Source organism: Canis lupus, chromosome 16 (genome assembly GCF_003254725.2).
Source record: "Canis lupus dingo isolate Sandy chromosome 16, ASM325472v2, whole genome shotgun sequence".
Lineage (NCBI taxonomy): Eukaryota > Metazoa > Chordata > Mammalia > Carnivora > Canidae > Canis > Canis lupus.
Window position 1 is genome coordinate 16,972,850 of NC_064258.1, and position 22,653 is coordinate 16,995,502.

Sequence of the window (22,653 nt, forward strand, 5' to 3'; positions counted from 1 at the left end):
TGGCCAGGGACCTGGGCTGGAACTGAGGAATTACCATGGAACTGGTAAAACAATAGAAACACACAATAAATACCTACAACAGTATCTGGAATACAGAAAGGAGGTCATACATGCCTTTCCTGTGACATTCTAAAATACTTTCAAACATGTTATCAATTGCTTATCTTAATGAGATTTTACTGGATTGTTGGCGACTCTACAGTAACAGATGATGTCTTCGATTTTCCAAGTACAGTATTCCTTCTAAATAGAATTTGATCCATAGGATTTTGATATGCAAAAGCCAGGCCCTCCTCATAAGGAATTTACAGAAAGACATCAGAAGGCAATAAAGGTGCTAAAATTACTTTATAAGAAATACCTATCATTAAAAGAATTTTACCTGCAATAAACATGGACCCATAGAGTAAATGGAGAGAGAATTGTCTCATTCCAGAACTGTCCTAGTTTTAACAACAGGGATTACACTAGAATCACTTTACTGTTGGTACATCACTGTGGTTGCTATAGCTTGGAGATGAGACATCTGAGCCAAAAAATTCCTACCCCGATAATCAGCTAGGACCCAACATATCACCTACCTCTGTGATGACTCAAGAGACTCTTGTTGTGTAAAATGATGACAATACTAGCTTCTTCAGAAAGTTGAGAAGATTAAATAAGATAACATATATGAATATGTTTACTAGTGTTCACTACACTGACAGCACCCTGATTTTTATTAATTAAGTCAATCAACTCTGGACCCTTCCTTTTATATTACTAACATTGGATTACCTTTCAATTTCCTTTAAAAAATTAAAAATGATAAAACTATTTTTGATGTACAATTCTATGAGCTTTATCGCACATAGAGATTTGCATAGCCATCACCACAATCAAGATTCAGAAGAGTTCTGTCACTCCAGAAAATGCCCTCATGCCCCTGTTTTACAGTCAAACCCTCCTGGCCCCATGCCTAAGCCCTGGCAACTACTAATAAACCATTGTCCATCCTTGTAATTTTTGTCATTTCAGGAACTTATATAAGTGGAATGTGTATATAATATTCCAGGATTAGCTATTAGCTTCTTTCCCTCAGCATAAGGCTCCTTGAGATCCATCCAGGTTGTTCTATATCAACAGTTTGTTCTTTTTATTGCTGTGTACTATTTCAGTGTATGGACATACCACAATCTGTCCAACTATCATTACTGAAAGATACTTGTGTGTTTCCAGGTTTTGGTGACCATGAACAGAGCTGCTATAAGTACTGTACACAGGTTTTTATTTAAAGCTAAGTCTTTGATTTACTTGGGTAATTGTTAGAAGTGAGCCCTTAACCCATTTTGAACACTACTAATATCTTATTTTAAATAAAAATTTAAAATTTTACTTCTTTTTAAGTATAATTGTTATTTCAGAATGAGCATTTTGAGAAACATCTGGTTTATAATGGAAGGTAATAGCAAAATGGTTTCATTTTTTAGGAATGTGTCTTTTACATAAAATATACCAATGTATTCTAGACCAAAATAGTGAGAATAATAAAAACATCCTATGTGAAAAAGAACAACCAGAATGCTTCAAATTACCTGTTCTAGCTGTTTCTGAACCATGCTTTGCTGTTCAGTAACATGCTTCAGTTGTTCTGCATCCTCTTCTGGAAACTCACGCCCAGCTTTCTTGGCAGTACGTTGTTTTGCTGAAAGGGCCTTCTTAGATTTTCTGTGTGCACCGATTTGTTCTTCAAGATATTTCTGCTGCATCTGAAGAAGCTGTTGGGTCTCCTGAAGCCATTCTTCATACTGCTTACGTTGTGAATCATCTAAAGAAAAAATGAAAAATTCATCTGTGTTAATTTTCTAAAGAATCCAACAATGTAAAAGTTACACAATTACATTTTGAAAGAAAATGCAGATTCACCATGACCTTGTAATAGGTGTCATGAAAACATAATACTAAATATTAGACCATAATGCAACTATCAAATAGGAGGCTTTAGAAAAATATTTATTCAAGGAAACCAAAGAATGCATCTTCTTAGTACACGTGTTAACTTCACACGTAGAAATGCTATAAATCCAATCTTTGAAAAACAGAAGACTTTTATCTAATGGAATGCTTTACACTACTAATTATGAAACTCTGTAACCCACATACCAAGCTATTAAGTTATATGTATTAATGCAATTTTACAGAATGTAATTTTTTTAACATTTTTGAAATGTTTTGTTTGAAGAAACAAAATTAGGTATATACTAATTGAGGTACCAGAGCATGGATTAGGTATCATTTCCCATGCTAGTTTTCCTAAGTTTATAAAGTTTTCCCTATTTCTTAATAGTGAAAAAATATCCTAAACTTTTGAGGAAGGGAACCTAAACTCTCTTTAGGGACCAACATGAAGTCTATGTTTTATAAAGGAAATCCCTAAGTTAAAAACATTGGTAACTTTTGTGAATTTTACAATTTATATTTCTATGAATAAGCAAAGGTATGGAATAATTATCAACCAGGTAAAATCTTTTCTACTTTTATGACTGTCATAAATATCTCCCCAAAAAGTTATCTCTCCTCATTTTGTACCAATATTCCTTCTTTATTCTCTAAGGGCACTTTACGTCACTGATGCCAAATCCCAAAAACAAAAAAAAGGTCATTTTATGGTAGTAAAATTCAAAATATACCTTTTTGATTCACTATAAGACAAAGAAATGAATAAATACAATTCCAAGAAGGACATTAGCTGAAAAATCACATCAATAATAACAGAATATTGTCATACAATAAGAATCCAACCAAAGCCAATGGGCACAATAAAGCCAGAAAAAGCCAGTTGGTTATAGTAGTTTACTTGTTTTTAAATGCAAATATGTACTCAAATTATAATTATGATTAAATGCAGGGGTAATTTCAAAAGGTCAGACTTTGGGTTTGTTCCTAAACCCAGAAGTTCCAGTACATGTACGAACTTGAAATCTAGTCTACTAAATTTGAAGGGCATTTTTCAAGAACAGGCTTTTTCACAAGATTTCAGAAGTTCTGCTTCTGGTAGAATGAGACCTACCGCAAGGAAAGCCTTTCTGGTTTCTGGAACCAGGAGAGCAGAGGTGAGCAAAATGAAAAATAATGGTGAAAAAAAAGTTAGCTAAACAGTCTGAAGATTTCAGAAAGGTTCAGTTTGGGGAGAACTTTAAATACTATCCTGAACCACCTTGGGACCCCTGAAGATAACTAGAAAGGATTTCATGGCATCCTGCATCCCTGACCTTCACACCATGCTGCTAACCCAACTTATTTCTAAGTATATTCCCTTTGTTGTTCCCATTCAGTGTCCTTGTCACTCAGGCAGACAGTCATTAGAACAAGAAGCGGTTTAATTCTACAGATTGTAAAGTGCCCAATCTATATATAAAAACAGCAATAACGATATTGAAGAGAATGGGGAAGATGGTTTTTCTGTATTAAAATACTGAGCTCTAACTAGAATTCTTCATGCATAGAGAAAAAGAGCAATGAAAATACATGCCTTCAGGAACAGAGGTGTCTAATAGGGCAGTGACGTTCCATAAAAGATGAGGGCACTTAGACTTAAAATAACACACCTAAACTAACTCCATTTTTTTTTTTAAAGAAGAACACAAATATAGTGCAAACAAGCAAGCCCCAGAGAACACATAACTTATTAGATTTATACTTACTGACAAAGCCTGGACCAAAATTTGGAGGATTAGGCCTAGAAATCTGATGTGTTATACTGCCATCCTAAAATAAGTAAAATTTACAAATAGGTTTATTCCACATTTCAGTTAAAGGGGGAAAAACTTAAAAAAAAAAAAAAGAAATAGAAAAAAAGAATGAAAAAGAAATGGAAGGAAAACCCCCTTAATTTCCTAAGACATCTTTAAAGCTTATTTTTTACAAAAAAGTAGGATGAATTTTGTGGTGACAACCTAATTTCTGAAAATTTAAAACTATCTCTGTTTTATTTTCTAGATTTTAGTAAAACAATTATGTTTGAAGGGATTATTCATCAGAAATATATTAGGGCAAGTCAAATGTTGTTAGTATTTAGCTAGAGATCTACATAAAATTTTACTTTCTGATGAAATCTATCTGGCTTTTTCTGCAATTAAGACATAAATATGGGTTTCAGATTTACTAAAATCCACTCTTTAACACAAAGTTATTTATAAACAAGAACCACTTTCTCTAACATGCACAAATAATAAAATACTTATTAAAAATATTAATCTTATTTTTTCTAAGTATTCTTGTTTCTTCCAGGGAGACTCAATAAATAATTATTAATCTAACAATTTCCTGGCAATACTCTGATAAATAAAATTAACTTTGAAAAAAACATTTGCTCAGTTGTTACAGGTCCTGTTAGACATGAGGTGCATATAAGATAACAACTGTGAATGTTACTAGCAGCCAGAATAATTCATGTAATCCTCATAATACGGCAAAGCAGGTGGTGTAACATTTAAAATATCAGAAAACAGGGGTTAAAGAACTTGCCCAAAGTTGCACAGTAAATTCATAGTGGAACTGAGATTTTTTTTAAACTCTGCTATGAAGTCTATGCTTTTTCCCCCTGTATCAGATAGTGCCTCTCTCTTAATAATGAAAAGAATATAATTATCAGCATGGTAAATCTAAGGCACAACTGTCACAACAAAGAAAATTTCCAAAGAAATACATAGTAGGTAAGCTTTCTCTTTTTCTTCTAGGCAGATACTTGGAAAAAAAAATCATTAGAAAAAATAAAAAACCTTCATCAACAGTTCTACTTTCCTGGACACTGCTTGACACTAAACATTTAAATTTTACATTTAAAGCTGATTATTATGAATGGAAAATATCTTCAAAAACTAAATTATTCTATGGAATGAATAGCAGAACATGACTACAGCCAAGTAGAATGATTATAATCATTATTTCGCAGTTTATAGCAATTTCATGTGTCATGGATTAATTCCAAAATGTAGGACATGAAAATGTTCTTGTAGAGTTAAAAGTAAATAAAAGTAAAACCCCAAACCTTAAGCATTTGGTTTCCCTCCAAGTGACTTTCTAACTTTTAAATATATATATCCTTTTCAGAAATTGTTTTTAAATCTCAATTTGGGTTTCCTTAAAAAAGTAATAAAATGTCTTTATTTCTGCTGAACCGAGAATGTATTCTGACAATGTGTTAAAGTTTCTACTACTTTCAAAAAGTGGCCTCAAGTATAAAGAGTAGGGTTTGGTGAGAAATACAGGAAAGTGTCCCCTCTAGGGTGACTAGTCACAAGCAGCAGTACCTGCGCAATTGCCTGGGGGAGGAGACTCTGGCCTTCACTAGTCTGCGTTCCAGTCACGGACTGGCCCATAAAGGGGAACCTGTGAAAAGGAAGTACTAAGTATCAAAATGATGAGCATTTAGAATGAAAATTATTTTATATGCTTAACAATTTTCTCTTCCAGGGGAGAAAGAGCAATGGTATCAAAAATGTGTACAAAAGCCCCATTTTATGGTGTACAACCACATTTAATCTTTACCCTGCAAGTCTGAGGTATGGACTCTTCCTACTCCCATTTCATTTATGATGAAAGGAAGATTCGGAGATCACTTAGCTTTTACCACAAGCACCAAGTGGCTGTGATAAGATGCCAATAGGCTGCCCCTGGGGTTTCACTATTATAAGCCTCACTATGCCTTAAAATAAAATTAATTCAAGTCTTCATTTACTACATAAATTCTTAAAAAAATTACTTCTTGTTCCAATTATTATTGCTGGTGAGTGGAAGAATGGACAAAATAGGTGAAGGAGATTAAGAGGTACAATCTTCCAGTTATAAAATAAGTAAGGAACAGGAAGGTAATAATGTAAAGCAGAGGGAATATAGTCAATAACACTGTAAACAACTCTTTATGGTGACAGATGGTAACTAGACTTCTTGCGGTGACCATTTCATAATGTAGATAAGTATCAAATCACTATGTTGTATACCTAAAACTAATTTAATACTGTAAGTCAATAACTCTTCAATTAAAGAAAGAACTGGTAGCTTATTTTATATTCCAAAACAAAAGATGTATTTCATTTTAAAAGTTTCATGTACATTTTTGTACATTTCTGTATCCAATGTTAAAGCAAATAAATTTGTCACTGACCAAAAACAAGTCTACATGGTTAAAAATGTTTGGCAGTAGTGCCTGGGTAGCTCAGTTGGTTAAGTTGTCTGATTTTCTTTTTTTTTTTTTTTTTTTTTGAAAGTTGTCTTGACTTTTGATTTCGGCTCAGGTCATGATCTCAGGGTTGTGAGATCGAGCCCTGCTGGAGCCTGCTTAAAATACTCTCCTCTTCCTCTGCGTCACCCCCACCCATGAGCACACGCTCTAAATAAATAAATAAATATTAAAGAATGTTTGGCAAAATGTGACTTATTCTAACTAGAGCTATAAAAAACTTCATAGAAACAGTACTGCTTTAATGAAAACACTTTCTCCAGGATAACCAAAAGTTTTAATATAACAAGCATAATTTTCAAATTATATATCAAATATTATACATTTAGTACTTAGGTACTATTACAATTTAGAACATATGCTTTTTAATTTTTTACTCAGGTTTTTTTTTTTTAATTTATCTATCAATCTTCTGTCCCCAATCCAGCCCTGATCTGGAATGATCTCTGGATCAAAATACCACTGTCATCCTCAGTCAACACAGTACACTGAGTGCCTGATAGAGGGTCTGTCACCACTTCTTCAGGCACTCAACAGAAGAGCAAACACCATCCTCTCACTGGTAAGGTACCAATGCTGAAAGGTCAGGGGTCTAATTCTGAGGCTATTTTTCTTTTCTTTTTTTTTTTTAAACTCAAAGTCCCTGTTTTAAACTAAGTGCTGAATGAAACTGAGCTTTTTCTTCTATTTTTACTATAGGCAGGAAACTACACTATTATTAGCAGTACCATACCTTTATCACCAATAGAATTTGCATTACTTTTATAACAAAAGTTACTGCATGTACCTGATCTGGTCATTTAGGTTCATCATTACATGAAATTACATGAAAATAGTTATCAGAGACCTATTGCTAAATTTGTTAATGCATTAAGAAGCACATACACCATAATTTTAAATTTAAATATTTCAAATATAATAGATTTCCTTGTAATACACATTTTTGGTTTTGCATATAAAATGTGGAGAAGTAGTTCAAAGGCTTACTGGAATGTCAATTTATGAGAAAAAAGTTAAAAACCCTTGTGACAGAGAAACTGTGGTAATAGATGCTGTGTAATAACAAAGAGCATTAGAAACTACTGTCTCTACTTTGATCTCAACAATGCTTCTTGACCATTTCCAAAGTATCTCAACAATTGAAAAGACTATACCTTTAAGGATTCCCAATGTACCTGAAATAACATGTTTATCTTAAATTCATGTAGATTTTATATTCAATTCCATAATCATCTATAATCCTTTTGGTGAAAAAAAGTTCTCCAACGAGATAATTAGGCTAAATTGAGGCTCATGCCTACTCTATTAATAAAAAGATATTCTCAACTGCAACATACATAAAAGTAATTCATGGTACTCATCAAAAATACAGACATACCAGCACCGTTTCCAGATATTAATTCAGGAAATCTGTGGTGAGACAGTGAACCTAAACTTTTAAAAAAGTTACCACATAATTCTGATGGTGATACATAATCAAAACTTAAGAAAGACTGCCCAGTAGTTATCTAATATACTATTCGTATAGTATAAATACTGTAATTTCAGAAATACAGAGTCTAACAACTCTTATAGCCTTCTTTAATGCATAGTTTCCATTTTTCTGCTAACAGTCCTACAAATTCTCCAACTGTTAACTTTCAACCATCCTCTTGACTTTTTTTTTCCCCCAGATTCAAATTCAGTTTGGGGATATTTTATTTTAGAAATGAATTCACAGTTGCCTTAACCACTGAGGATCTTTACTGAAATGTCCCACTTTTTTTCTCTGCATTGTTCCTTTGATTGAATAAAAAAAATATTCACAGGTTTAAATAAACTATCTTTTTTTCTCACTAGAACAGTTAAGTTTCTATTTTCCTGTTTCATCTTCTCGTCTTCCTTTATTTTGGACGAAACATCTCTGTACCACGGAGGCTTTAGTCAGATGAACTATTCTAAAAGTACTTAAAACAACACAATTAAATACCCTGATTTCCTGATGAATCAAGTCAACCTTCCAACCTTTCCCTAATGTTTTATATTTACCCTGAAACCAAGAGAAATTAAATCCTTACATTTGTATATCATTTTACATTTGATCATATCCAGCTGAGATTACAACTAATTTAAATATTTATTGTTCATCCTAGAATACAGGTTTTTGAGTTCCTATATGCTTTTTCTAGGAACTAGTAATAATTCATGTACTTCTTAGTGCACAGTAAAAATGAGAAACATCTTCACCTACCTGTTCATAACCATTGGTGGCATGCCCATGTTGTTTTGTGCCATTACTTTATTTATGCCTTTAAGTGCCACCATTTTGGCTTTCATTATAGGATCTGTAATTGCATCAAAATCTAAAGAAGAAATATTTTAAAGTTACTTATTTCATAATACTTGGTTACTAAGAGGTAATTTAACTATCACAAGCATCATGTAATTTATAGACTCTTATTCCTCATTATAATAATCATTGTTACAGGTTTTTCTACTAGGTAAGGAATTATGAGATGGTAAAAACCTCACCTTAAATCTAATCTCATCTCACTAATCCATACCTGCATAATGCTTGCATACCTTAGTCATGCAAAAATCAGAGCAAGAAGCTTGCCACATTTAAGGGAGATGGTAGCAAATTATTGAAAGCAATGCAATTCCTTTTCATCCAAAATTTTGCAATGCTAATCAGAATGGCTTCTATAGTAATGCAACAGCATGAATAAGAAATTGCAGTTATTTCCAATACTAAGGAATTCCACCAAACTAGTTAGTACTCTTTAAAAGAAAAATATATTTCTTGATGGTATACCTTTGCAGTAAGGATAGGCTACTGAAAGAAAAAGAAAAAAAGACCTCTGCATATGGATGAAAAGGAAATGGGCCCCCTCATATTAAATAGGTAATGTCCATAGGACAGAACATCAGTTTTACTGTTTAGAAGAAAGCATTCATTTGACATGTGCACTTTGCAAATTCTTACCTTTGGAAGCACTCAAGTATTTTTACTGCATTGCTATTTTATGGGGTTTTTGTTTTTTCAAAGTAATAAGGTACTGGAAATACCTCAAAGAGCTTTATTATGAAAAATTTTGCCAAGCATTTATCGTACACCAAAGACAGCAAGAAGTTTATTTCTATCATAATTTCGTTAAATTCATCTTTCAAGGACTCTGAAAACATGTAGTAATAATGGTTAGAGGGAACTAAAGATGATGAGTTTTATTTCTTTCTGTTAAACAATACCATAAGTAATAGAAGTGAGAAAGTCTGAAACTCAGAGCTTAGAATCTCTTGATCCAGGGGAGGAATCTAAACTTCCTAATTGCTTTCCTTTTAAAGCGAATGAGGAACAAAATTACAAGCTGCCTCGTTGCTCTGGTCCACAGGTAATGTTAATCCTGAAATCCTAGAGATCCACTGCTTGCCACCCTAATGCCCACAGCAATCATTACTGAAACACAAGGGATTTCCTACCGATATTAGGGAAGAACGGCTCTGACCGCTGGCGAATCATGGCTTGCATCTGTCTCTGCTGTTGCTGTTCTTGTCTCTCTTGATCCAGAAGATCCTGCAGAAGTAGAGGCTGTTCCTCCAGAAGCAGGGGCCTCTCTCTATTCTGCTGGGCTAAGGTCTGAGGGATCATTAGTTGCTGAGGTCCAGACATGCCACTGGTACCAGACTGGCTTGTTAGAGGCATAGTCTGATTTGTAGGCTTTCCTGTCCCAAAACCATGATTAACTGTTGACTGCCCCTGAATGAATCCTGGATTTACCTGCACACCCTGAGGAAAAGTATGATTTACTCTAGAGACTACTGTCACATTAGAATTCATGGTATTATCCAAAACGTGACCAGGTGGTGTCATTAAAGGAGGTGGCAAATTTGACACATGGTTGGATGGTGAGGCTGGCAAAGTTGGTGGTGGAGACCCCAATGGCCTAATGTCTGAATTATCAGATTTTTCATTAGCAAGTAAACTTGAGAGAACTGGAGTTGTTCCAGTTATGCCACAAGAGTTTATTACATCCTCAGCAGGCAGCTGAGTGGAGCCAAGAACACCACTTGTGCTGGAGACAGCAGTTTCTCGATTAGTTCTTTTCTCAAGTAGATCTGTATCACAGGACTGCAAAGAAGCCTTTTCTCCATCATTTATGTCTGTGTGAGCAGAAGCCTGTGAGCAGGGAGTGTCAACATTATCTTTACTCTCTTCACTTTTCTCACTTTCACATTTAGTTTCCCCTTTAGAATTTGGAGACAGTACTTCTGTTTTTATCTCACTAGTACCCACAGATTTTTTCCATGGAGAATGTTTATCAGGAGGAACCATAGTTTTGTCCTCTTGCTCCTTTTTTTTTGGTTCAATAGATACACACTGATTATCTATCTTATCATCAATTGGAACATTAAGGTCTAGTTCCTCATTAAACATGCTTTTCTTATCTCCTAGGTCAAGTTCTGGATCTGTATATGCAATGATATCAAATTCTCCTGATCTTAAGAGGTCATCCAGGTTGGGATCATTGGTTTCCAAATTACCCAAAGTATCCAATTCATCTCCCTTGCCATCCTCTGTATCTAGATTTAAATTTTCAAGATCTTCATCATCCAAGTCTTTGACTTCAACACCCTCAAGATCTTTAACATCTAGTTCCTTTACAGATGGGTCATCAGAATCAAGTTTTTCTTCGAGACCCTCAGAAGATTGGGTGGTCATCTGTAAATTATCAGATGTTGTTTCAGCTGGTGTAGATGTTGACAAAGAGGCCTCGGAAAATTCGCCACCTACGGGATGATTTAGAGACCTCATGACCATAGAAGATGAATGGGCAGGATGACCTTGGTCTTGCTGAGATGGTGGCACTTGTTCCAAGTTTGGATGCAAAGGCAGCTGAGTTGGTAGACCTTGAGAAGGTCGTCTCAAGGGCTCTGTGTGTCTAGGGCCTGGAAAGTCTGGCCGGGGAATGAAGTTTCCATGCCTTGGATGAGAAGGTGCCTCTATAACACTGCTGGGAGAAGCACTGAAGGGCAGCCGTGGCCTTCCATCAGGGGCCCTATGTCTCAATTCAATAAATGCTTGGCCCAGTATGTTATGCTGCTGAACTGGCAGGCTCTGTGGTGGAAAATGCTGAGGAAGGCCAACTGGATTATTCATTTGTGAGTTATTTAAAGGCCTCGGCATATCTACAGATATCGATCTTCTTAGCTGTGGAGGAACTCCAGATCCTTGTATTTGTTGAGGAGGTACAAGGAAGCGTTCCTGACTTGACAGGGTACCATGACTAGCTCCTGGAAATCCAAATCTAGGGGAAAAAAAAAAAGAAAAAGAAAAAAAGGCAAATATTAATAGTACGAATCATGTTGAATTTGAGTTAGGTTGAAAAAGATTTTTTTTTTTTTGAAAAAGAAAGAATTTTAGGTTGAACTCATATACAAAATTAATGTTGCCAAATACAATGACTTTTGCCAAAACAAAATTATCACCATTAGAAAGCACTCATTAAGTACCTACATGCAAGTAATTTTTGCTAAGTACCCTGTAACATTCCCCATATCTGAGCTCTGAAGGCATATGGTCTAAGACAATATAAACAAAGACAAAGGAATTGCCAACAGGCAAGTAAAATCAAATGTTTAGAAATAAGCATAATGCTACTGGAGTTGAGTAAGCGTTCCTTTTTCTTTCTTTAGGGAGGCTATAAGGAGGAGGCTGATACAGAGGGATGCTTGAAGAAGGCAGCTGGTATAACGAATTATACTACAGAGATTTAGAGGCCTCTGTCCTTGAGAAGACATAGATGCAGGTATGATGACTGGGTAGACTAATCTATTTGCTTAAAAGAGATGAGGACAGGAGGCAGTAAGAGAAAGAATGATAGGCATCATCTGTAAAAACTTAGCAGATGAATAAATTATAGGACTATTTTTATTATTTACTCTGTACCTCAATTCTAGAGAGAATTAAAGGCAATTTATAAATAAATATAAAACAGAGCAACAGGCGTATAATTGAAGAAAAAAGGAAAATCAGGTAAGACTATAACACGGAAGTAGGTATTAGACTACAAAAACATACATGACAGAATCAAAAGCATATCCTAAAGAACTCTCTTTATTATAATGTTTGGCTTTGATCTTTCTACCAGCCACTTCCAACAAACAAATACCACTAACTTTACAATCCTCTCTCATCAAGAAAAGTTCCTAGAAGAAAACACCCCAACAATCTGGAAATCTCCATGGTTATTTACAGTGTAAATTAAAATGGAAAATTTGCGGAGAAGACAGTTCTCACTCATCACATCACAGAAAGCTTTCAGGGTGTGGCGGTTACATGCTAGAGATCTGACTGGCTGATAACCTACATCCCCATGGCTTTAACGTACACCTAATACAGTCAATATGTAGTAAAAGAGGGGAGGTTTTAGAGTCTGTAGAGTTCTCAGAGGTTAAAAAAAAGAAAAATCCATGACCTCTCATTAGCGGAAAATAACATTGATTATATCTCAAGGGAATCAAAAACTAAAAAGCACTAACAACATGTTAAAAGTTAACTTCATTTCTTGATTCCCTTCTAATAGTTTAAATCTGCTGTGAAATTAAAAGCATTACCTAAATCCATGAGGTCTCATCCCCATACCAGTAACATCAGGAGGATAGGGTCCACGTGTATCTTTTGGGAAAACTGCATATCTAGGTCCTAGAGGAGGGCCAACAGGTGATCGGATGTTCCCAGGATAGGGGGGTGGAGGCCTAGTAAAAGCCTGGCTTATACTCTCAGGCTGCCAGTGCTGCAGGGGTGCGGGATGAGGTACTGCTGCTGGATCCTGGGACCCTTTCTCCTGTCGACCTGCCATCTTCTTCTGCTGCTGCTGCTGGAGAATGATTTCACGTAACTTTTGCCGCTGGAATGAAAGAAATGAAAATCACTGGGATTTCTGACAACAAACTAATAGCTTTCTAAGCCCTAATACCTCCAATGTGTGATGCTTAAAATATCACATTTTAAAAAGTTTGATTAAACACCAGTTATACTTAAAATTCAAGATGTTATAAAAACTAACAATTTGGGTCCTTTTCCTTGCCATACAAATATCATGAAATGAAAAGCTTTCCTATTTAAGAATTCCCATACAAAAAAAAAATTCCCATATAAATTCATGAATATCAAAACTAAGATACAGAATAAATCAAATTCAATTCTACTAATTTTACCAATTTCACTTTTCTTTGCAGTACAACAAATTCAATAGAGTAGGATAAACCTTAACATCTGTGTAGAAATTACTCAGTTTGATGAACAGCTTTCTCAAATAATACATTTAAAACATCTGTGAAGGTACGCTGTGTTGTTGTTGTTTTTTACCTGTCTCAGTTTCTCTGTATCTGCTTGTGACATATTTACGGTATTCTGTGTATCAGTGACTCCTGAGGTTGGTATGGGACCAGGAAGATGGGAGACATTGGAAAACTGTTGGCTTTGAGAACTCATTGGAGAGTTAGAAGGTGCACTGAAACTCCCCTCTGATCCAGGTCTTGACTGATCAACAATATCATGAGAAACTTGACTTGTTCCAAAAGAGTCAGACTGAGATCTTGGAGTCATTGGAGGCTGGTCATAGGGATCACGAGTAGCAGATGGGGAGACTCGGGTAAACGTGTCTGAAAGACTAGGTCCTGGTGGCCTTGGTGTTTGAGAACATGCATCAGGTGGCCTTATCAATGGGCCAGAGAGAGCTGCTCCGCGAGTTTGTGCTGCTTGTAGGAAAGGATCCTGATTTGGCATTAGGACTGGTCTTGTCATTGAGGACCTAGGAAAACCCTCCGACATCCTTGGCCTTGGTGTTGCTGGTGGCTGAGAGTAAGGAACAGATATCCCAGGTCTTGGTGTTCCAGGAGGATGACCATATGGATCCGAATGCCTCTGATTAGTGGCAGATGTAACAAACAAGTCTGCCTGTGCAGATGGTCTTGGGGTTGGTGGCTGCTGACTATAAGGATCAATGGTGGTGGGCCGGGGAGTTCCAGGAGGTTGAGAGTAAGGATCTGGATTGGAGCGAGATGTTCCTGAGGGTTGGGAATAAGAATCTACAACAGGTCGCGGAGTTCCTGGGGGTTGGGAATATGGGTCCTGAGATGTTGGCCTTGATATGGTTCCAGGCTGGGAAAAAGCCCTTGAAGGATGGGCAAAAGATTCATTCATCGCCGGATGTGGGGTCAGAGGAGGCTGGCTATATGGGTCACTTGACTGGTTATGAGAAAAGTTATCTATAGGTCTTGGTGTCAAAGCAGGCCTCTCATAAGGATCAATAGACAATCGCCTTGGTTGTGACACTGATCCATAGGGATCCTGGGAAGACGGAGGGGGCTGCATTGGAGTCTTAAAAGGTCCAGGACCACTATCAAGAGGGGCAGGTGTCAACAAGGGTCGTGCATATGGGTCAGGTATCCGTTGTCTTTGAAATACATCTGCCCTAGGAGATGGTTTAGTAAAGTGATCATTGGTTCCAGCTGTTAGAGGACCCTTTGCAGTCTGTTCAGAAACTACAGGAGACCTAGGGAGGCCCAAGGGTTTGGGAAACTGATCTGTCATCACAGGTCTAGGTGTGTCTGGAGGCTTTGCATAGGGGTCAGTATTTGTTGTGGAGGAAGAACACAGATCTCTGACTGGGGATGGCCTGTTTGCTGTAGTGTCAGTCATCTGAGCAGGCCTAGACACTGAAGGCAGAGGGGTGCAGCTGTCTGCCGGTGCAGCAGAATTTCTTCTGGAAAAACTATGGCCCCCAGGAGCTGGTCTTGGGGTACCAACCATTTTCGCATAAGGATCCATGGGAGATGGCGGTCGGGAATGAGAAGATCCCGGTGAAAACACCTGTGGGGAGGCTGGCTGACAAGCCTGAGACTGTGGCAGCCCCTCCTGAATGGACACGCGGGACGGGGTTGCCGCAGGAGGAGGAGCCTGTGGTTTCACAAACACATCATCTGACGATGCAGAAGTGGGGGTGCTGGGTAGCTGCTTTGTAAACAGGTCTTTATGGAATGACTGTGCAGGAGACACATTTCCATTGCCGGGCTGGGGGGTCAAGGGGCTCTGCATCCCACTGCTGGGTGTGTCAGAGCCGGACTGGGCCAGGAGAGGCTGGGCTCCAAACTGCTGCTGCTGCTGCTGCTGCTGCTGCTGCTCATTCTTCACCTGTTCCAGTTTCTGAGTGGCTTCAATTTTAGCTTGCTGCTTACTCTTCTGACGCATTTGCTGTGAAACAAGAAAGAAAAAGCAATCACACAGTTAAGAAAAAGAACATGACGGTCAGGGGAGGGGAAAAAGCAATGGAAAATTAATTTGTTTGATGTTATCAGTCACTAGATTGTGCCAATATTAAGATTATAAATTCCTGAAGAGGAGATGTGACCTCAGCACACCTCATTCATGCCTGGGGCAATATACTATCTCTAATATTTCAATGAACTTCCCAAATCAACTTACATATAGTTTACTGAGAAAGGAAGCCTATTTTTTGTTTTTTAAAGATTTTAGTTATTTATTCATGAGAGATAGAGAGACACAGGCAGAGGGAGAAGCAGGCTCCACACAGGGAGCCCGACATGGGACTTGATCCTGGGTCTAAACTGCTGAGCCACCTGGGCTGCCCAGGAAGTCTATTTTTAATCTCATTTTTATATTCTCCTAAGAATTATCTTCCAAAATAATGACATAAACTGTTCTCAAAAAGTAAAAATGCAATTTAAAAGTAAATTATTTAAAAAAACAAAAGCCAAAAAACAACCACATACCTGTCTAAATTTCCATTCCTGTTCATGTTCTGATTCTCTTTGCTTTAATGGATCTTTAAAAAGGTCCGAATCAATGCGGGAACCAGGATCGATGCTATCTTGCTGTTGTTGCCTCTTCAGGGGATCATTTGACATCTGTACTTTATTAATGCGTAAAGCAGCTCTGTTATCCCTGGCTTTTTGCTTTGAAAAAAGGAGAAGAAAATTATCTTCCAGCAGATGTTAACATGTTTCAAGAAACAAAAATGAAGTAAAACTATGAAAAATTTTATAAGAAAAAGTTGGGTTAAATAGATGAAGAGCTGAAACAGTATCCTTTAGAGCTTCCAGACTCTCAAGTGAAAGCATCTGGACACTACCCCATCTCCTGTTTTTGATGCATGTCACCTCAAGTGGAGGACGGGTTTCCAACTCTCTGTCTGAACCAGACTAGAGAACCCAGAGGTAATCTATTTTCAACCCTAATCTTCACAGACACTTTAAAAATGAAAAAATTAACCTCTCCCCTAAATGAGAGAAAAGGAAAATATCAAATCTAAAATCTGGAATTTGAAGCTGAGCATTAAAGAAAACTGAGAAACACTAAAAATATCTTGTCGTTACCTTACTACTGTCAAGCTGAAACAAAACAAGGCATTAACACATCAAAAAAATTATTTTGCTTTACCCAAGCAATCATTATCTCTGACAATCTGTGCACCGAAGGCCACGCTGGAAAATAACCACATATATCTTTCAAAACAATAATGTCCATTTAATATGCTTTAAAATGGGAACAGGGATTTGGATCCAGCTGACAGTCTTAATTTGGCTCTTTGGGAGAAAATAATTTACCATCTAAACTGTGTGACTTATACAAAATATCCTGACAATTCTTCACAAAGTTCATGTTTCCAAAGCTCCTTAAAGGTGTCCAGATAGGTCTCTCTCAAGATTCGTAAGATTGCTCATTAATCTTAACACAGAATGAGCTTGTTGTGGAAGAAACTGAGGCACACTAAGGCAGCCTCAAAACTTAGCACTCTTTCACAGAGATGACAGATTTCTGAAGTGAAATGAATTAAACATCCTCCTAAAATAACTGATTTCAATCTTCAATATCCCAGCTCTATTAACTAGCTTATAAAAACACCATTTTACTTTAAGACATGATGAATTAGGAAATCACTATTAAAAACAAAGTTGTTTATTAGTTGTGCAAGTATTAATGTTTTCTTCAATGGACAATCTTTTTATTAACCTAAGACAATAAAAGGAAGGTTCAGGTATCGAGTTTAACAATATGATAGAAGAGGTTTGGTAAATACCACATAAGGCGCTCTTTCCTGTGAGCTTGCTTTTCTCCACAGCTTGGCGATCTGCTTCACTCTAGTAGTCCAGTCTGCAATAGAAAAGCATGGCGCACACCGTTTACGGAGCTGAGGTCAGGATGCATTGCCATGTGGCGCTGGCAGCTCAACTTAGTCTGGCTGTGTTTTCATAAAATGAATAGCCCTAAGTTATTTGTATAGCATGAAGTTCCAGGCACACAGTAAGCCAAATACTTGCTGAATGAAGTGTTGCCTCATTAACAATCTCACTTGTAGAGTGGGGAAACTTAAATCAAAGGGGCTAAGTAGCCAATATAAAGTGAACCCAAACTTCACTTCCCTCAACCATGTGAGATGTTATCAGAATCAAAGCTAAAAGTTCTATAAAACATCTCTATTCAAGAGAAATCTATCAATCTGACCAAAAGGAAGTAATCATAACTACAAAGAAGCATCTCACCAGCATTTGTGCACAACAAAGATATGGAAAACTAACAATTTCAAGCCATTTTTTTGAAATGCAGTGTCAGGACAGCAAACAAAATGAAATATGGGTAAAATCAACAATGATAAATATAGAAATGACTTAGCTCATTATAAAAAAGCCAATGAAAATGGCAATCAGGTGACATACCAACAGCCTTAATATGGTATTTCATGAGGTTCTAGATCATATAATAAAATTAAAGAAAATTACTTAAAAAAAAATCATAGCTCTACTCTGAATTTACATTGACACAGTGACTTAATAGAACCAGATACGCTCATCTGTGAACAGCAAATAAAAGTGTGATAAAACAGTTATTTGAAGAGTATGTATATTCCTCTAACAGACAACCCTGTACCTAACCATTGATTCTTACTGTCGGATAAGGTAGCATTTATTTCTATACATAATGAATAGACTTCCATAAAAAGGCACCTGAAAAGACAGGTGTCATCTGTAAGAATTTCCATTTTGGGGTAACCCCCTAGTAATTTAAGAGCTACATGCTGACAGCAGTGAAACTACTCTGAGTATGAATGACGTCTCCCATCCTGGTCTGTCTTGCAAATGAATTCGCTATAATTAACCAATGTCTGCTTGCAAATATTCTATAAATGACCTTCCATTAATCCAAATAGTTCATCCTCTGCTTAATCAGAATTTTCAAAAATGGGGACGTCTGGGTGGCTCAGTGGTTGAGTGTCTGCACTCGGCTCAGGGCGTGATCCCGGGGTCCTGGAATCAAGTCCCACACATCGGGCTCCCCTTCAGGAGCCTGCTTCTCCCTCTGCCTATGTCTCTGCCTCACTGTGTCTCTCATGAATAAATACAATCTTTTTTTTTTTAATGGAATTTTCAAAAATGGTACCATTATACCAGCTGACTTTTTCAAATAGGTTAGACAGTTGAGGAGAAGGGGAAACGCTACTGAGTTAGCTTACTTGGAAACAATGCCTAGAATGAAGTCAGATTTAGCCTAACAATACTTTGGACTAAGTGTTTAGTTTCTGTCCTAGAAATCTTTTTTCTTTTCTTTTCTTTTTTTTTTTTTTTTTTTTTTGTAGAGTTCCACATGTAACAACACTGAGTTCCACATGTAGGAAGACTGCTAAGAGTTGGAAAATAGATTATTTCATTAACCAAAATGAATTTTTAGGAAATATGCAAATGGATACAGGGTCTAAGACTAAGAAAATCCAAGATGTTTCCAGTATTCTACAGAATCCAAAGTGACCGTTGATACATGGACTTTCTACTGCAGTTAACAAAAACAAATAACAAACAGGCATTACACATGCAGGGAAGTTGGTAACACAGCAACACTATATCTGTGAATTACCAGGGAATTCTTCCTTGAGGTTGGGGAAGTTAATGTTTGTGTAGAGAACCGGTGCTACCGTTGCCATTTCACCCAGAGCCTCTTCCTTCTCCCACTTCAGTGCACTTCTCTGGGCATTTGACATTGTATCATTCTCTCCTTCCACAGCGGGAGCTGAGGATGTCCAAGCACTATTAGCATCACTAGCCATTGGATTAAATGCTGGATTTTTATCCCTGGGAAATAATAAACAACTTTACATCATAAGCATAAAATTACTTTCTGAATACTATGGTTGAGTACAATTTCATTAAGACCTCTTCTTATTACAAAAGAGCTAAAATTTAGGTAATTTTTAGCAAAGATCCCAATATATGTAATATACAGTTATATAGTGCACAGCAACTTGAAACAGATTAATTAATATTTATATAAGAAAAATCAGCCTAACTTAAGTTTCCATGGAAAACGAAGGCTTTTAATACCTGGCATCAGTGTAAGGAGATTGTGCTATGGCAGAGAAAGTCCCCAATCCACTTCCAGGAGGCAAAGAATTATGTGGGAGATGAGGACTGGGTCCAATAAGGCCATTCATGAGTGGCATCCGGGAAAAAACATCTTTAAAGAAGAATACAATTCAGTTTGCATATTATTCATAAATAATAAAAAACAGCTTGTTTATAATATTTTAAAATAATTTCTAGCACTATTTGAAAGTAAGATTTTTATTTCGGTATTAAACTAAAATAATGTATGAAGTGTAACTTCTGGTTATAATATTTTGCAATATGGTCTGTACTTCTCTCTACTTCATCATAGTATATTGCAGATAGCACACATTTTAGAGTTTGACAGCCCTGAACTTGAAGCTTCATTTTTGCTACCTGTTAGGAGAGTCAAACTAGTTTTTTTTTTGAGTCAAACTATTTCTATACATAATGAACAAACTATTTCTATTCATAATACATGAAGATATTCCATAATATTATTGATACAATGTACGTGGAGCTCTCAGCACAGTGCCTGCCATGCAGTGAGCTACCGAGTACATTAGCTCCACCAAAAGAATGACTCTCACAGCAAATGCTGGTACATTTTATCAAATATTCTTTCTCTTCTTCATTCAAAATTTACAAACAGATGGTTCTTTATATTTTACTCTTGTTGATGTTAATACAAAAAAGCCATCCATGATTCTTTTGTGTTCTAAAACTGTGGTATGTGTTCTAAAATTGTTAGGAACAAGCAATATTTCATCTATCATTATCAAATAGACGGTTATTGTTAAAACTACATACATTTTGTTTTGGGCTTCGTTTTCATTACTGTGCTTGCCATTTCAGCCCCCAAACACATTTTAACTCTCATTCCAGCTTATTCACAAGCTTTCAAATACCTGATCGTCTTCTTCCTAAACAGCCATGTGGCACACTATAATAAGACCACCTTGGTTTTCCCCTAACTCTCCTCAAGCACATAAGTCCAACCTTGGTTATTATGATCCCCTACTGGTCTGAACTACTAAGGAATAGCCAACTCCCCTTATCTGCACAATTTTCTGTATCTTCAAAAACCTCCTCCAACTTAGAGACATAACATGATGTAATAAATACATGGCATCTGTTGCAACACCCAGAACAACAACAATTACACAAATGGAAATACAGTTATCAGGTTGGCTGATACAGGCCATATTGGTATAATGACAGAGATCTCCTAACAATGACTTTGCCATGCCATTAGGAAAAAGAATAATAACTGGGAGCAGCAGCAGTGTCTCCCCTATATGTTTTACACTGCATGATGTCCTATCACCTAAGCCAGATCCTTTGACTGGAAAAGTTCTGAGTATACAGAGCTTCAGCTCTTGTGTGAGGATATTGAGCCTGAGGGTTTGCAGGATTTTGTCTCAAGGACGTCCTAAGAGCTATCTGATTTCAAATTAGGGCTTATTCTACTACATAGAAGAGCTGGGCCCACTGGATCAGAACGAACCGTGACAAGTGTCTCAGGACATCTATGTTCACTTCAAGGATGAGATTAAGTAGCAACATTTCTGCTTTTATTCCAAGTAGAATGTTACCTCGATTTTCGATTTCAATGAAAAGTAGAGCCCATTAAGGAATATGAGATTTGACTGAAAAATGTCAAATATATTTCATGTAATTAAGATAAACAAAAGCTGTCATTACCAATAGGTAATGACCATGTGATCCATATCAGCACCATCTTAACCAAACACGACCATATCAAAACCTTTCATAATAATAGCTTATTAAGCACTTCACTTTATGCCAACCACTGTTCTGGAAGCTATATGTATATTAACACTTTGATCCTTGCAACAATCTGGGAAATGGTTTATTATATGTAGCTCCTTTGAATCAAAGACTCAGAGGAGGGCAGCCCTGGTGGCTCAGCAGTTTAGCGCTGCCTTCAGTCCAGGGCATGATCCTGGAGACCCGGGATCAAGTCCCATGTCAGGCTCCCTGCATGGAGACTGCTTCTCCCTCTCTCTGCCTGTGTCTCTCCCTCTCTCTCTCTCTCTCTCTCTCTCTCTCTGTGTGTGTCTCTCATGAATAAGTAAAAAATCTTTAAGAAAAAAAAAAGATTCAGGGATTAAATAATTTGTGGAAGGGCACAGAAGTAAATGTAAAGCACTTTTCTCTTATTACTATTTTAATTAAGAAGGGGTGTCTCTTTCTCGTCTACCATTCCACCTCAACCTGATGATACCAGTTTATAAAAGTCATCTTTTTCAAGGCATGATCATGGTAGTAACAGAAAATTTACTCCACTTAAACCTTCTGCTAAAGTGACTTTAAGTTACTGTATCTCAATCTTCTTAGAAATGTCCCATCCCCACTTTCTGACACTGTATTACTGTGCTGATGTTCCATTCTGGCATCCATCCTTGACCACTCCTACTGAAGTTACTCTATTAAAGACTACCAATAATCTTACTGCCCAGTAAAACATCTTTCACACATGCATCCTACATGTCCTTGTAACCTATCTCTAACAATCCTCATCTCTAAGATCCTATGCGTCTTACTCAGTCTCCATCACTTTTTTTTTTCACTTTCACCAAACCCTTAAAAAAGGAAAAAGGAATATATAATTGGATACCTAATATAAACCGGATGTGTGAAGCACGTAACTCATCACATTTATTAAAGAGTTCTTCAAGATTCTGTACTCTACTGTGCTCTCTTAAGAAATCTCACCCTTCCCATAGTGTCACTCCACATGCAATTCCTAAAGTTTCACCTATATATATTCCTAAAGTCTCACAGGCAGACTTCTAGCTCTAAGTCAGAACAATGTGCATGTCCCATTTTTTTTTAAGATTTTATTTATTCATGAGAAAGAGACAGACAGACACAGGCAGAGGGAGAAGCAGGCTCCGTGCAGGGAGCCCGACATGGGACTCAATCCCAGGTGTCCAGGATCAGGACGTGGACTGAAGGTGGCGCTAAACTACTGAGCCATGCAGGTTGCCCGCAGGTCCCATTTCTAACTAACAATGGTCTAAAACTAAATG

General features: G+C 36.9%; 1 protein-coding gene across 21 annotated transcripts in view; it reads right to left on the bottom strand.

Annotated features, from left to right (window-relative positions):
- Positions 1-22,653, bottom strand: part of KMT2C (lysine methyltransferase 2C) — a 284,078-nt gene that overhangs the window by 29,482 nt on the left and 231,943 nt on the right. For all 21 annotated transcript variants that reach the window (XM_049094712.1, XM_025452148.3, XM_035699675.2 and 18 more), the window contains 11 exons: positions 19,595-19,727; positions 19,131-19,345; positions 17,302-17,375; positions 15,995-16,177; positions 13,569-15,455; positions 12,815-13,107; positions 9,680-11,505; positions 8,451-8,562; positions 5,292-5,370; positions 3,684-3,747; positions 1,575-1,807 (listed from right to left, as the gene is read on the bottom strand). In XM_049094712.1, coding sequence (XP_048950669.1) covers positions 1,575-1,807; positions 3,684-3,747; positions 5,292-5,370; positions 8,451-8,562; positions 9,680-11,505; positions 12,815-13,107; positions 13,569-15,455; positions 15,995-16,177; positions 17,302-17,375; positions 19,131-19,345; positions 19,595-19,727 — 5,099 coding nt within the window. The remainder of the gene's footprint in view (positions 1-1,574; positions 1,808-3,683; positions 3,748-5,291; positions 5,371-8,450; positions 8,563-9,679; positions 11,506-12,814; positions 13,108-13,568; positions 15,456-15,994; positions 16,178-17,301; positions 17,376-19,130; positions 19,346-19,594; positions 19,728-22,653) is intronic.